Raw genomic sequence first — 14,929 nt, 5'->3', positions numbered from 1 at the left:
TTTTAAAAAATGCATATAGAATAGCAGACATTTCTAAGACCAACATTACACTAAAAACTATACTCTGAGATCAATTCCTGGGGGTGGTGGTGGTGAGGATTCTTTTAAATTTAGGTGTGCCTTAAAATTTCCATTAACTGTGATGGCAAATTAACAATCATTGTGATAAATGATACACATCTCCTCCAACACAGGAAACAAAAGCCGTTTGTGAAGTATGGCTATCAACCAGATTCCTTATTACTAAGGCCATGTTCAGTACCATGTACCCTGGGATTGGGTTGCTGCACCCCCAGCTTGGGTCTAGTAGCAGCTCCAAGGACAGTGCTGAGCAAGTACAGCTGCCAGCTGAAGCACCAGAAGAAAATGGTGTGTGTGTGCATGCATGCCCACTTGAGTGCCTGAAGAACTGTAAACATGCCACACCCCAAACACAGTACTGTATCACAACAGAGATTAAAACAAAGTTTCCAGAACAATTGAAAGTACCAGAAGGAGAGCCTTTGATTAGCTGAATCAGCAAGTATATATATTAAATGTTTCCCTTGATTTCCATGTTAAAAGCCACCAAGCCAAACCAACCAGCCCAACAACAAAGAAACCCAAAGACAAGGAGCTTATCCCTGTGGGTCAAAAGGGGATGTGTTACAGAAACAAAAGAGGGTGGTTGTCTGGAGAGCAGGGAATGGAGAGGAATGGAACACTGTATTGCAAAAGATCATACGAGCATTCTTTTCTCTTTCAAAACAAATCCTCACACCAAAATGTGATATTCAGTTGAACCTTAAAGGATGACATGATAAGAGCAGTCTCTTTAAGACTGAGGGAATTGTATCTCCATACATCAAGACAGTTTACTTGATGTCTGCAAAAGGGCTGGAGCATTTACAAAAACCTCTCTGCTCTGTTTCCCTTAACAACATCACGATTCACTTACTTTCAGTGCTCACAGCATGCCTTTCTCAGAATATACTCTGTTTTGGTTGTGCTACTGCATTTCTCCATTACATGAGTTAAGTAGGAATGAGGTTCAGAAAATACACGCAAAGAAGCAGCTACCATGTTTTATAAAATTAAATTATTTTTGAGCAATGTTCTAATCTTCCTCTGCAGCACAGCAAGGCTTCCCCATGCCAAATTCTTCAGCAGCCCCTTAAGACTGTTCTGCAGCAGTGACCAGGACAGATGAATGCTGCTAATGGTTTTCAGATTTAAAGCAAATAACTCATATAAAACAAAAATTTTCCTTGACATTTGCCAAACTATTCTTCTTTAGACAAACTGCATCCTTGTTTAAGAGTTTTTGACTATATTGTCCAAGCTGACCACTTTTTGTAAACCGACAGAAGAGACCATTTCAAGAGAGGATGAGGGAGGTGCCAAGAAAGTATTTTCTACTTCCGGAGATTTAATCCACATTGAATTACCGATAGTTTTGACAATACAGAAGAATTGGACTACTATATAAATCCCTAACACCCATTTAGAAAAATATTTACAATACTTGGTTGGTTTTCATTGCTAACTTTTAATGTCTTTTAGTTTTTTTTTTTTTTTTTTTAAGATTTTATTTATCATGAATACAGTGTTCTGTCTGCATGTGTCCCTGCAGGCCAGAAGAGGGCACCAGATCTCATAAAGGATAGTTGTAAGACACCTTGTGGTTGTTGGGAATTGAACTCAGGACCCTCTGTTAGAGCAGTCAGTGCTCTTAACCTCTGAGCCATCTCTCCAGCCCTGTCTTTAGTTTTAAAACTGCATTATTAGTGTGTATGCATGATGTGGATTTGTGACATGTGCCTCTAGAAGCCAGGATGTGGTTCTCTTTTGCACCTTGACATGGGTTCTGGAGAGTGAACCTGCTATCAGAACTGGGTGACAGGACTATGCCTGTTGAGCCACTGACAGCCCTTGACTATTATTGTCAGCACTGAAAATACTGGTAGTCTAGAACATCTCTGTTATGAAGCAGCTGTTTGGCCATTACCCTTTCTCTATGCACTATAGCCCCTTTGGTTGATGATATCCTTTCTCTAAGAACATCTACTGACAAAGGGGGAAAGGAAAGCATTATGATTATGAAAGAACAGTGAGGTGAGTGCCAGCTGAGTCTTGCCCCATCAAATGTACAGACGGTATCTTACAAAAGCTCATGGATCTGGAAGCTGTTCTATTTTCACATGAACAGAAAAGGATTCTAAAACCAAGGAAAGTTAAACTCTGAAAATTCAAGACCTAATTTATTTCAAATGAAAATAAGAAGAAGCCAGTATAGGATGTAAATTAGTAACAAATCTTCCTTCTTCAACACATTTCGGTACTAAAACTCAAAAATGAATAAAAACGAACCATTTGTCTATAATGTAAGCTAAGTAGTCAAAAAGTCATATGAGGTTTACTTCATTTTTTTTTTTTAAGAAAACCAAGTATAATAGCTGGAGAGGCAGCTCAGCGGTTAAGAGTACTGGCTGTGCAATCCTGAGGAAGGGAGTTTGGATGCCAGCCTCTATGTGACAAGATAACTGTAGCTCCAAGGGATCTGACACCATACATGCACATATATGCATATATTTGCAAGCAGAGTGCGTGCACACACACACACACACAACACACACACACACACACACACACACACACACACACACACACACACTTAAAAAAAATTACACATGTTTTAACAGATTAAGTTTACTCAAAAGGTTTGCTACTAAACAAATCTGCCAGTTCAGGAAAAGGATTATTTTCAAGCTGGAAACTAAATCCGGTAATAATTACTTATGTGGCTAGTTTCTTTTGTCAAGTCTACCAAGTACTAATGCCAAATGGTCCCGTATCTTCTCATTTTAGAACAGATGTTCTTCACAGCACAGAGTGAGGATAACCACATGAGGACTATCAACACATAGAATCATGTAGCTGCTGAAATGTATGGTCTCAACAGAATCACCCTAAATTCTTTACCAATCCCCAACTTTTTCTTTTTTTTTTTAGAGGCAGGTCTTGATCTGTACCCAACTAGCCTCTAACTCATGACTGTCCAGTCTCCACCTCTTTACTGCAGAGAATTATGTATGTCTCACTATACCCAACTTCCTTCTGTTTTTAATCCTTAAACACATTCATCTCATTTTCCTACATTGTATGACACACAGAGGAGGGGGAGGAGATGAAATGCAATGAACCACAGGTTGTATTCAAGCCCTAATTAAATCCACAAGGTAGGGACAAAGTCCACTGTATTCCTTGTTATACATCTAGCACCAAGCATAGGGCTAAGTAAATGTCAGCTGAAGCAACAACAACAACAACAACAACAAAAAACCAACAACAAAAACCCTGCAGGCTATAGAGTTGAGTCATACAAATATTCTACATAAGAACATTATTATATTCAAACAGTAGGAAAACTGGGGGAACAATGGGGAAAGCCAGAAAGGGAATGTGCAAATAGTTCAATAAACAAGTTATCTTCTAGCAGGGTGTAATGGTGCACACCTTTATATCAAGCAGAGGCAGAAAGATCTCTGTGGGTTCCAGACCAGTCAGAAATACATGGTGAGACCTGTCTAAACAAAACAAATTATCTACTAATGTTCAAAGGTATATAATGGGATACAGATGAGATTAGCAATGAGCTAAAATGGAAGATGAGATGGGGATCAGGTCTGCAGGAAGAGGGGAGAGCTCATATAAACACACGTTCACCTAGAAGTCAATGTAAGTATCACCAGTCAACTGATTTGATATTTCAGTTTCTAAAAAATTAAGTGGACAGACATATAGGCCCAGTGTAGAGCTGAGGTTATTAAATAATATGTCAAACCTGAGTGAGATCATTACACTATACTTAGAGTGCAGTGTAAGAAAAGTAGACAGACATCTTTATATGACTACATACAAAGGCCAGAAGTTTAGGGGGCGGGCCAAGAGAGTCCGAGAAAAATCTCCAAGAGCAGAAGTAACTGGCACCTTAATCACAAAATTAAGATGACGTCTGAGAAGTACACAGAAGAAAGCTATGGTACACTGCAATAGTTGAAGAGATGACAACAGCTTGCTGAGCAACAGGAAGCAACAACAGGGTTCCTTCTCCTCGGCTAAAGTAAAATGCATGGTGACAGTAAAAAGTAAGACTCCAAGACACAAGAACTGTTAAGAAAGGGAGTCTGGAGTCTTTTGAGACCAACCAGCACATACAGCGAAGATAATGGTTCTAGTATTTTCCACAAGTTAACATCTTCACATCAGAGTTTTGCCTTGTCTGCTTCAGGTCCTAAGGCTGGGAGAGAAGGGGCAGGCTCCAACAGAAAACCTTTCCAGATTCTCCTCAACAGGTCCCTCCTTTTTCTCTGCATACACACAGAGGTTCATGAATACACATGGCTCTGTGCACACACAAGTGCACATGTGCACACAGCTTCGACTTCTGTACCAAGTTCCCTCTATGAAACAGTGCAGGACAAATATCCCTGAAGTAGAGATCATAGTATAATGATTCACTTGTCATTTTCTCATTCATAATTAAAAAAATTAATTTTCCCAAGAAGATAACAAATTATGGCATTTAATATAGAAAAGCAATTCGGTAAGAAGGCAATCATAGAACCAGCAAATATCTGAATTAGAGAATTTAGCAGGCATAATTGGAGCATGCTAGACAGAACCATTAGACTGTGGATATGTTATAAATAGTTCTTAGAGGACTAAAAGTCAGATTTCCACTTCTAGGTGCTTGACTCTGATTTTGAAATAGGTAGAATAAGGACATAACCTGACTCAAAAGGAAGCAGATTGAAATCTGAGTATAGAAGAATGAAATAAATTGAAAGCTCGGCATAGATTGAAATCTAAGTATAGAAGAATGAAATAAACGGAAAGCTCAGCATAGAAAAAAGCCCTTTAAGAAACAAGGGTCCTTGGTACTTGGCACCATTTTTTAAATTAGCTTCTCAATCATCATCTGGGAGGAAACCATTCTGAGCAACATCATTAAAAACAGCTCTGATAAAGCATGGTCACTACTAAGTACCACAAGAGTAACAGAACTGTGCTGTTTTCTGGGATTTTGTTTTCTACATTTTTGTTGTTTTTTGTTTTTGTTCTTTGTTTTTTAAATGGAGTGTGCTGGATGTCTCTACAATTTTGTTCAAATGACTGCAGAACCTGGAAAAGCTGTTGCTGCTATTGATGCATAACATATTGCCATTATTGGTCATATATATATATATATATATATATATTATATATATATATAATTGAAACTCAAAAAACAAACAAACAAACAAACAAAAGAACCAAGGGTCACCAACTCTGGGTCCAATGAGCCTACACAACAAAAGGCTTATTTGTGCTCTTCTACAGCACAAGGACAATGGATTTCTTTTCCCATTTTTTAAAAAATTGAGCTATACATTTCCTCCCATTCCCCTTCCACCCTCCCCTCTGACCCCCATGAGCCCAATTTACTCAGGATATCTTGTCTGTTAAGAGCAAGTTTTAAAAGCTCCTTTATTCTTTCTTTTCCCCAAATTATATACGGGCACAGTTAATCTATGATCTAAAAAAAAAAAAAAGAAAAAAAATGTAGTGGCCATTAACTACACCACACTTTTAGGTTACTGTGCTTTCAACAGGTGTGAATAAATCTCTGTCTGTCCTACCGCAGGGGCCCTAGGACACTCCACCATGCTCTTTTTTGTTTTTTTGACATGGGGTTTCTCTGTGTAACAGCCCTGGCTGTCCTGGAACTCGCTCTATAGACTAGGCTGGCCTCAAATCACAGAGATCCGCCTACCTCTGCCTTCCGGGTGCTGTGCAAAAAGTTGAGCACCACCACCGCTCAGTGGATCACAATGTGATCAGTCAAGTTTTCTCTGTAAACTAAGACTGGGGCTCTCTATGACAGATGGAAGTTTATGTGCTTGCCTTTGAGTCACTAATAATGTAAAGACTTCAAAGGTGACACTGAAATATCCAAAACAAATGACACACTTGTAATTACTCTCAGAAATTGCTCTCTTTGAGTCTACTGTAGATAACTACTGAGAAGGTAGGGAGCAGATGGGCAGCAGGATGAGAATCAAATCAACTTGATTTGTCGTACTTTGGATTCGTACCATCTACAGCATAACCTCTATCTTTAAGTTACATACAAATTTAAAAGGATAGCTTATTCAGGGCCTTTTACTACTCAAGATACTCAACAAAACATTACTGCTTTGCTTAAAAAAAACTATAATGTTATTAGTTTTCAGAACTTATTAATACTATAAGATTTTATACAAAGATTTAAGTTATTAAACAAATGATAAATACAAAACTGTCATGCACTAACCTTGATTTTCACAGTCAAACAATTCAATTCAGCTAGGCAAACAGTAATACCAATAATTAATTAAAACCACTCTTCAGAATTCACAGCAATCCTGACTATGTAAGGTTACTATTAAGCTTCACTACAATGCATTGTTTCATCCATTAAAAGCATTATTAAAATAGCTAAAACATATCATTTGCCCATGGCCCATTTCTAAGTTAATTTTACACTGTATGGAAAATCTGAGGACAAGGAGCTAATTTAATATGAAAAGCATTGCAGGCAATAAGGCAAACACTTCTTTACCTGATTTTTTTCAGCTTAGAAATTTTACACATGCACTTTAAAAAACACTTTGTGTTTCATAAAAATGACTGATTCAGGAAGAGCAACAACTACAAATGACGAACACACAGTGATGTAACTCACCTAAATAAGGAATGCAAGGTGTCATCTTTAAGCTACTTATATAGTCTCTGAGTCTTTTGTAGTTATCTTCTTTACTCATTACATATTCTAATTTTTCAAAGGTAGTTTTGTCTTTTCGACTTAATAACTAAAAAACAAACAGAAAAGCCTAAGTTATTTACAAGTTCCATCTTACTTTAGCAAAGAACTGAATGGAAGCTGTATTTACCACAAATCTGGACTTTAACTTCAAAGTTACACTTTCTTTAATTTCATTATGGTAGGATATAAATAAAACAAAACCAGACTCATGCATTAATAACTCAAAGTATTTACAAAATCACCTTTATATGCACATAAATGAACCAACTAAGTGGTAAACTACAATACATTGTCTTTACTACTTTATGTAATTAAGCAATTTTATTGTTTTTAACATCTTAAATTATGTGTATACATTCATCTCAAACGCACAAGTATTTTAATTGACTGCCTCCTCAGTAAAAATCCTTCATAATGTTATGGTGTAAGTTCCACTCAAGCTCCTTCCCCCATCTCTCTCCAAACCCTGCTTCATCTTAGAAAGCGCACCAAGTAATGACCCCTCCCTCAGAGATGCTCAAGACCACTCCCACAGGGTATTTAAACTGCATCTGAAGCTTTCACCATAACAATAATCACTAAGAAACACCCAATTTTAATTGATATAAGTAACAACTTTTCTTGACAAGTCCAGTTGTGGCTGGATTTAACAACAGCTGAGAAGCCTCCCACTGCCTGTATTTTTGACTTCTGATAACAAATTTTCTTCTTGGCCAGCGCTTTATCATATAGAGAATTACTAAAAAATGGTTTCAAGTTCCTTGAAGAGACAGCATGTAGTAAATGCCCTTTGAGATTACTTCAAATAATCAAGGATGGTAAAAGATAAGTGAGGTTAGTACCCATGATACAAACTGAAAGCTCCCAGATGTTTGTTTTGTTCTGTTAGCATTCTAAAGACTTTGGTTTAAAATCTCTGAAGTTACAATTTTGTCACAACACAGTAAGACTTGACTTTATTACATGTTAAGAATATTGGTTCTTTGTATGACATGCAAACATTTCACTTACAAAATTGTCATCTACTTTTGCTAAGGTATTAACAAAAAAGTTTATGTATTTTATTAGAGATGACAGAGAAGGAGAGTCAATCACAGGGTTAGCAAGTAGAAGATGTACTAATGCTCTCAGCCATCCACTTCCATGGGTGTTTCTGTTTCTCAGGGTCTCAAAGACTGGTTCTGACAATGGAACATTCTGACAACCAATCCACTAGTCTTTTCTGGCCCATGGGCAAGTCTGTGGTACATTTTCTTGATTAATGATCGATGCTGATAAACCTAGCTCACAGTGGGTGAAGTGGGAAGTGGCAGGCAGTCCTCAGTTGTTAGGAAAACAAGTCGAGCAAGAGGTAAACAGCACTCTTCCATGGCCTCTGCTTCAGTGCTGCCTCGGGCTTCCTGCCCTGACTTACCTCAGTAATGGACTGTGACCTCAGAGGTGTAGGATGAAATACACCCTTTCCTCCTCAAGTTACCAGAAGGTCCTGGTGTGGTGTTTTATCCCAATAACAGAAACACTAAGACACCTGGTTATAATACTTTCGCTGTCCTATGTCAGGGTTCCAAAGCAAAGACCTATTTCTGGGTTCTATTCAGTTTGGTATATATCACAGTTTGATACACACTCGCACGCGTGCACGCACACACACACCTGCTATTACATTGCCAAAATTATACAACAAACTTATGTGAAGGCAAAGGCTAGTGTTTTCAAATCCCACTTTCTCCTGCAGGTATATTCTGCCTTTTGTGGGGGGGGTTGAGACAGGGTTTCTCTGTGTAGCTTTGGAGCCTATCCTGGCACTCTCTCTGGAGACCAGGTTGGTCTCGAACTTACAGAGAACCACCTGCCTCTGCCTCCCGAGTGCTGGGATTAAAGGCGTGCAGCATCAACGGCCGGCTTATATTCTGCCTTCTTAAACCTAGCATTTTCTTATAAATTTTATAGTTGATCTAGTAGTATTGGCACATAAATGCTAAAATTTTATGTATTTAAGGTATATATATACATATATATATATATATATATATATACACATATATATACGTGCACATACATACACACATACATACTACATATTATATGATCCTAAGCTAAGGGAACATTTTGGATGGATTTTCTCAGTAAATTCCAAGCTTATAAAATTATTACCTATAGCTACTATGTTTGTACCTTAGAGCTCAAATTTATGAAAACTAGACTTTGTATCTACCCACTGAACTACAAACATCTAGTTACCCCCACTTTGAAAACTGTTCATTCTACTCTCTTCTTCTATGAATTCAACTTTGGATGCTATATATCAGATTCAGTATTTCTATCTCTGGCTTAGACTATGTTGATGGAAACACAGCATACACCCTGGGGATGATGATCAGTCGCCAACGTGAGAAGCACGGATAGCTCTTCAACTTCCTGTGTCAGTTCCTTTGGAAAGAGACTCAGATGAGCTTCTGGGACATATCATGGCTCTACTTTGAATTTTCTGAAGAGCAAAGTTAAATTTCTATTCTACTTTCTATGATGGCTGTACCATTGTCATCCCTACCATTGGTAAGCAGAGTTCCTTGCCTTGTCCACTCCCTCACCAACATTCGTGACTTATCTTTTTGGTGGCAGTCAGCCTAGCAGGATTTTCACTGCCCTGATCATTAGGAAGGCTAAACGTCTCCCACATATCTACTGGCAATTCGTGTGCATTCATTTGAAAAATGTCTATAAAGACATTTTGACCATTTTGAAGTGAATTATTTTCTTGCTGGTGCACTGACTGAATTCCATACATATTTGGGCATTAGCCTCTCCACAGACGTAGTTTGCAGATAATTTCTCATCCCACAGACTATTCCCTCACTCTGTTGACTGTCTTCTTTGTCATGAATTTTGGTCTGACAGGCTCATTTCATTTGTCAATTTTCATTTTTGCTGTCTACACTCTGGAAGTCATACTCAAAACGTAACTGTTTAGACCTATGTTAAGAAGCTTTCTGCCTACATTGTCTTCTACTAGTTTTATAGTTTTAAATCTTACAATTAGCCCCTTTAATCCTTTAGGAGTCCATTTCGTCCTGTGGTTCTAAAATAAGGATTCAATTTCATTTTTTTTAACACATGACATCCACTTTCCTCAACCATTTATTGAAAATACTATCCTTTCTTAATGTGGGCTGAGGCATTTTGTCAAAATTACTCTAAATGTGTGTATTTATTTATTTATTTATTTATTTATTTATTTATTTATTTATGGGCTCTTTATTCTCTCTCTCTCTCTCTCTCTCTCTCTCTCTCTCTCTCTCTCTCTCTCTCTGTGTGTGTGTGTTGTGCGCGTGTTCCATTGTATGAATGCATATTGAGGTCTGAGGTGACGTGAAATGTCATCTTCAATTGCAAATGACATTAGCTACTGAGACAGGGTCTCTCACTTAAAATACAGAGCTTGCCCTGGCTAGTCTTTTCGCTCCGGGGCTCCCTTGTCTCAGCCCCTCGTGTACTGCGAATACTGATAGGCAGCCATGTCTACCCAACACTTACATGGGTATGGTATCCAAATTCTGGCCCCAGCAAGGGCTTTACTTGCTTATCATCTTTGCAGCCCAATGGTGTTGAAGCCAATACTTTAAAATTGTTCCAAATACACATTTTTTTTGTAAATTGATATATTCAGCTGGCTTAGTGAACCTATTTTAAATAGTATTAAAACACATATATCAAGCCGGGTGTTATGGTGCATGCCTGTGATCCCAGCACTTGGGAGGCAGGGGCAGAAGGATCTCAGAGTTCGAGGCTAACCTGGTTTACATAGTGAGTTCCAGGACAACCAGGACTACATAGAGAGGCCCTGTCTCAAAACAGAACACAAACATGTATACCCTAAAATTAAGTATATCTGAACTATTCTGTAGGATCAATGGTATTAATTACATTCATGTTGTTTTGCAGTCATAATCAACCACCATTTATAACCAGAAGCTTTTTCATTTTCTGAGATTGAACTCTTATGTTAGTCAGATTTCACCACTATGACAAAATACCCGAGGTAAACAACTTAAATGTAGGAAAATTTGGGGTCTGGAGAGATGGCTCAGCAGTTGAGAGTATTGACTGCTCTTGAAGAAAACCCAGGTTCAAATACCAGTACCCACATGGTGGCTCACAACCATCTCTAAGTCCAGTTCCAAGGCATTCAAGCCCCTTTTCTGACTTCTGTGGGTACCAGACACCCACGTGGTACACAGACTAGCAGGCATGCAAAACACCCACAGATTTAATAATGTATGTATGTTTTAATTTGTGAAGAAGGGAATTTTTACTTTGGTCTATAGTTTTAGTCCACGATCAACTAGCACCATTTCCTACATCATGGAGGGAAGGGTGGGAGCACATGATAGAGGCAGAGTCTGTTTAGCTCATGGTGTCCAGGAAGCAAAGACAGACAGTAAGAGGGCCCAGGAAGCCAATCATCACCTCAGCCACTATGACCCACTCCCTACAAGCTCCCCACCACACGCTATAAACATTCAGCACACGGACTTTGGGAGACACTTAGGATCTGAACTGAGACATTTGCCCAAAGGCTGACATCTACTCTGTAATAACGAAGAAATAGGTCTCAAAATGAGGATGAAAATCTCTGAAACTCCAGGTGAATTCTTAACCATGAGAGCCTTCAAAAACAATGATGATGATGGTGGTGGTGATGAAGCAACAGACTTCTAATATACACTAGTACAGAGCAAACATTTCCATTCCAGAAACAAATAGGGAAACAGTAAGGAAGGGGATAAATTTAGCAGGGCAAATATTCATTCCTACAACTCTATATCCAATGTCCAGTGGAAATGGCAGTATGATGTGAGTTTCAGAGCCCGTGGGCAGGCTGACCGGTATGGTCTTGCTCGTGGTAGTCCTCATGGCTGCTCTTCTGAGCAGCCTCAGCTAACCCACTGCAGCATCAGTGCTGCACATTCCTAACCCTCTGATTTCCTGGGGTGCCCACTGAAGCTTTGGCTTCATTCTCACAACTCCATAAATTTCAATTTGGGGGTGTGTTTGCAGGGATTCTAACCTCATTTGAATATACTGTTCAAGCACCAAAGATTTGCTTGAAATATTGGAGGCTTTCATGCCCTACAAGTCCTGCGAATGCACAGTGTAATGAGGATACCACCAAAGTCTTCCACTAGTATGAGCCGCAACAGACTCGTGACCCCCGGCTGCAATAGCCTTTGAGTGCCTACATGACTGAACATGGAAAATTGTCCTTGACTACAGACAGGTGCACAGCACTTGGTTTACTTTTAGTGCTGCTGGTTTTTTGTTTGTTTGGTTGGTTTTTGGTAATCTCACACCCTCCTTGATTTCAACTTTAAGAAAATTGCAGTTTTTTTTTGTTTTTTTTTAAGATTTATTTATTTATCATGTATACAGTGCATGCCAGAAGAGGGCACCAGATCACATTACAGATGGTTGTGAGCAACCATGTGGTTGCTGGGAATCGAATTCAGAACCTCTGGAAGAACAGTCAGTGCTCTTAACCCCTGAGCCATAGCTCCAGCCCCAAAACTACAGTTTTTAAGAAACTTTCTGTTCTGCCTTTATTCCTGAGCATCTAAGCCACTGCCTAAAAATGGTGCTACCTAGAAATTCCCTCTGCACAATTAATTAGTCCATCACCAGCAAACTCAGTTCCTACAGGTTCAAGGCATGGACAAAATACAGACAGATCTTTATCAGAATGTGACGTGAAGCCTCTAGCTTCATGAGCATCATCTTCACGACCACACTTGCATCTTTACCCTGGTCTTCTAAGCTGCAAACTCGACTGCCTCATTAAGCTCCACTCACAGGATTCTAAACTTTACATTGCATCTCCATTTCTTCTAGACTCCTCCACAAAACTAACTGCACAGACTTTCTGGACCACACCAGCAGGTATAGTTACAGCGGCAATCCTGATTTTTGGGACCACTCTTAGGTATTAGTTCTCTATCACTGTGACAAATACTTGGGATAAAACTTCTTACAAGAAAGAAAATGCATAACTGTGGCCCTGTTGCTTTGGGTCTGTGATGAGACAGAACATTATGGCAGGGCCAAGCTGTTTTCCTCATGGTAGTCTAGAGATATGTGTGTACATGAGAGACTACCCGTACTTCACTCAGCACATCTGTAAGGCTCATTTATGGTATAACATGTTGCAGAGTGTCCTCTGTGGGGCTGAATAATAATGCATTCTATGTCTATATTACATCACACTTATCTGCCACTCATCTCCATACAGACACCTGGTTTATTTCTACTTTTTGGCTGCTGAGAACATTTATGAAAAATATGTTTATATCTCAGCTTTCAATTCTTTTGGGCATGTGTCCAGAAGCAGAACTACTGGATTGATTGCATGGCAATTCTATTCAACTTTTAGGGGAGTTTTCATTGTTTTTAATAACTTACCTTTTAAAATAATTTAAAGCTTCTTTTATAGTCAAGCAAATTAACCTAAATAATTATCCTCTCCCCTATTTCTTATAGAAAAAAACCTACCCTTTTCTTATTTTATTATGGCAGCTAAGTGTCCTGTGTTGAACAGTAACAGTGAAAATGGCGTCCTTTTCTTTATTATTGAGAGAATGCTCCTAATATTTTACCTATTATAGGATATTACAAGCTTGTAACATGTTCCTTCTATCAATTTAAAAAACAAAAAACAAAACACCAAACAGACAAAAATCCTCAAGATTTTAGCCACTAAACCACGTAATCCAAATCGGTATGAAACATTTATGCTCTTACATTAAACCTCTAAGTTCAGATGCAATAGACTACTCTACCCAAACCTTCCAATCTGTACCTAGTACCACTCAGTATCCTTTCCTTTCTTATAAATCTTTTGATTTAAGCCTGGGAAGGGCTTAGATATAATTCTTGCTTGTTGAGCTTCACAATTGTTCCAAAGTTATCATTCCATTTTCCTCCCCCAAGTCCTCAGTATGTATGGCATTCTAGCACTGATTCACACTGTCCAGTAGACTTTGTGTGATGATGGAGATCTGTTTGTGCTCTCCAGACAACAGCTGCTAGTCAACATTCCTGAGCACTTGCAAAGTGGTTAGTACCACTGAGGAATTGGAGTTAGTTTTAATGATTTGAAAGTAAACCACTCCTGGTTACTATGTTAGACATGAGAACAATGAGTAACAGTATTACTATGTTACACAAGAGTAACACTTTGTTACTGTTATTTATGGCTTACAAGTAACTTCCCTTTATGCCTTTAAGATTTTAGAGGTTGGAATAAAAGGGCCCATGAACCATTTCTTCTTTTATGAGTCTTACTGCTTACATTCTACATGTGTTTAACATTCACCACTCTCTTTTCTTGACTTTTCATCCAGTTTTTCTGCCTCCGCCATTTTGACCCACTACTCTGTCATGGGCTTTATTGAGACTTTCATGGTCATTGTAATGTTTTACTTTCTTTTCACCATTTATCATTTCTCACCTTTATTTGCTTGACTTAGTTTCCTAATGTTTCAATAAGATAACTCTATATTCTCTCTTTCACCTCTTGATAGGAGAAGTACTTGTGTATGTTTATTTTATTGATTGTTAAATAAAATACTGTTTGGCCAATGAAACAGCAAGTTAGACAGGACTAGGAGTCAAAGAGGATTCCAGGAAATGTAGTAGATAAGTGGTGATCCAGGCAGGAAGTGACATAGCAAGGAGACTCATATTTAGCAAGGAAACAGGAAGTGTTCTCCCCTTTTCCCGTTTGCTTCCTCCAGAGGCAGGATGTGAGCCACTGGCAAGGAGGGACGCCAATAAGGCATCCAATAAGATAAATCTTATAACATATATAGATTTATGATAATTAATACTGAGCTAGCAGATGAGAAGTCCTAGTCATTGGCCAAGCAGCTTTGAACCTAATACAAGTCTCTCTGTGCATTAATTTGGGCCAGCAGCTGGCTTAAAGTGCACACGTGGTTGTGGGGCTCGGGCGGCTTTTGGCGGAAAGATTTATCGTAACTACCTCTCATTCTACCATAGATCTCTCTAGTACAAACCTGACTTAAAAAAAAAAAAAAAACAAACAAAAAA

The 14,929-nt window shown here is 38.6% G+C and overlaps 1 protein-coding gene across 2 annotated transcripts in view; it reads right to left on the bottom strand.

Annotated features, from left to right (window-relative positions):
• Positions 1 to 14,929, bottom strand: part of Ralgps2 (Ral GEF with PH domain and SH3 binding motif 2) — a 96,297-nt gene that overhangs the window by 52,156 nt on the left and 29,212 nt on the right. For both annotated transcript variants that reach the window (XM_035445307.1, XM_035445308.1), the window contains exon 7: positions 6,746 to 6,872. In XM_035445307.1, the coding sequence (XP_035301198.1) occupies positions 6,746 to 6,872 (127 nt within the window). The remainder of the gene's footprint in view (positions 1 to 6,745; positions 6,873 to 14,929) is intronic.

This window comes from Cricetulus griseus, chromosome 5 (genome assembly GCF_003668045.3).
Source record: "Cricetulus griseus strain 17A/GY chromosome 5, alternate assembly CriGri-PICRH-1.0, whole genome shotgun sequence".
NCBI lineage: Eukaryota > Metazoa > Chordata > Mammalia > Rodentia > Cricetidae > Cricetulus > Cricetulus griseus.
This window is presented reverse-complemented; position numbering and strand designations above follow the sequence as displayed.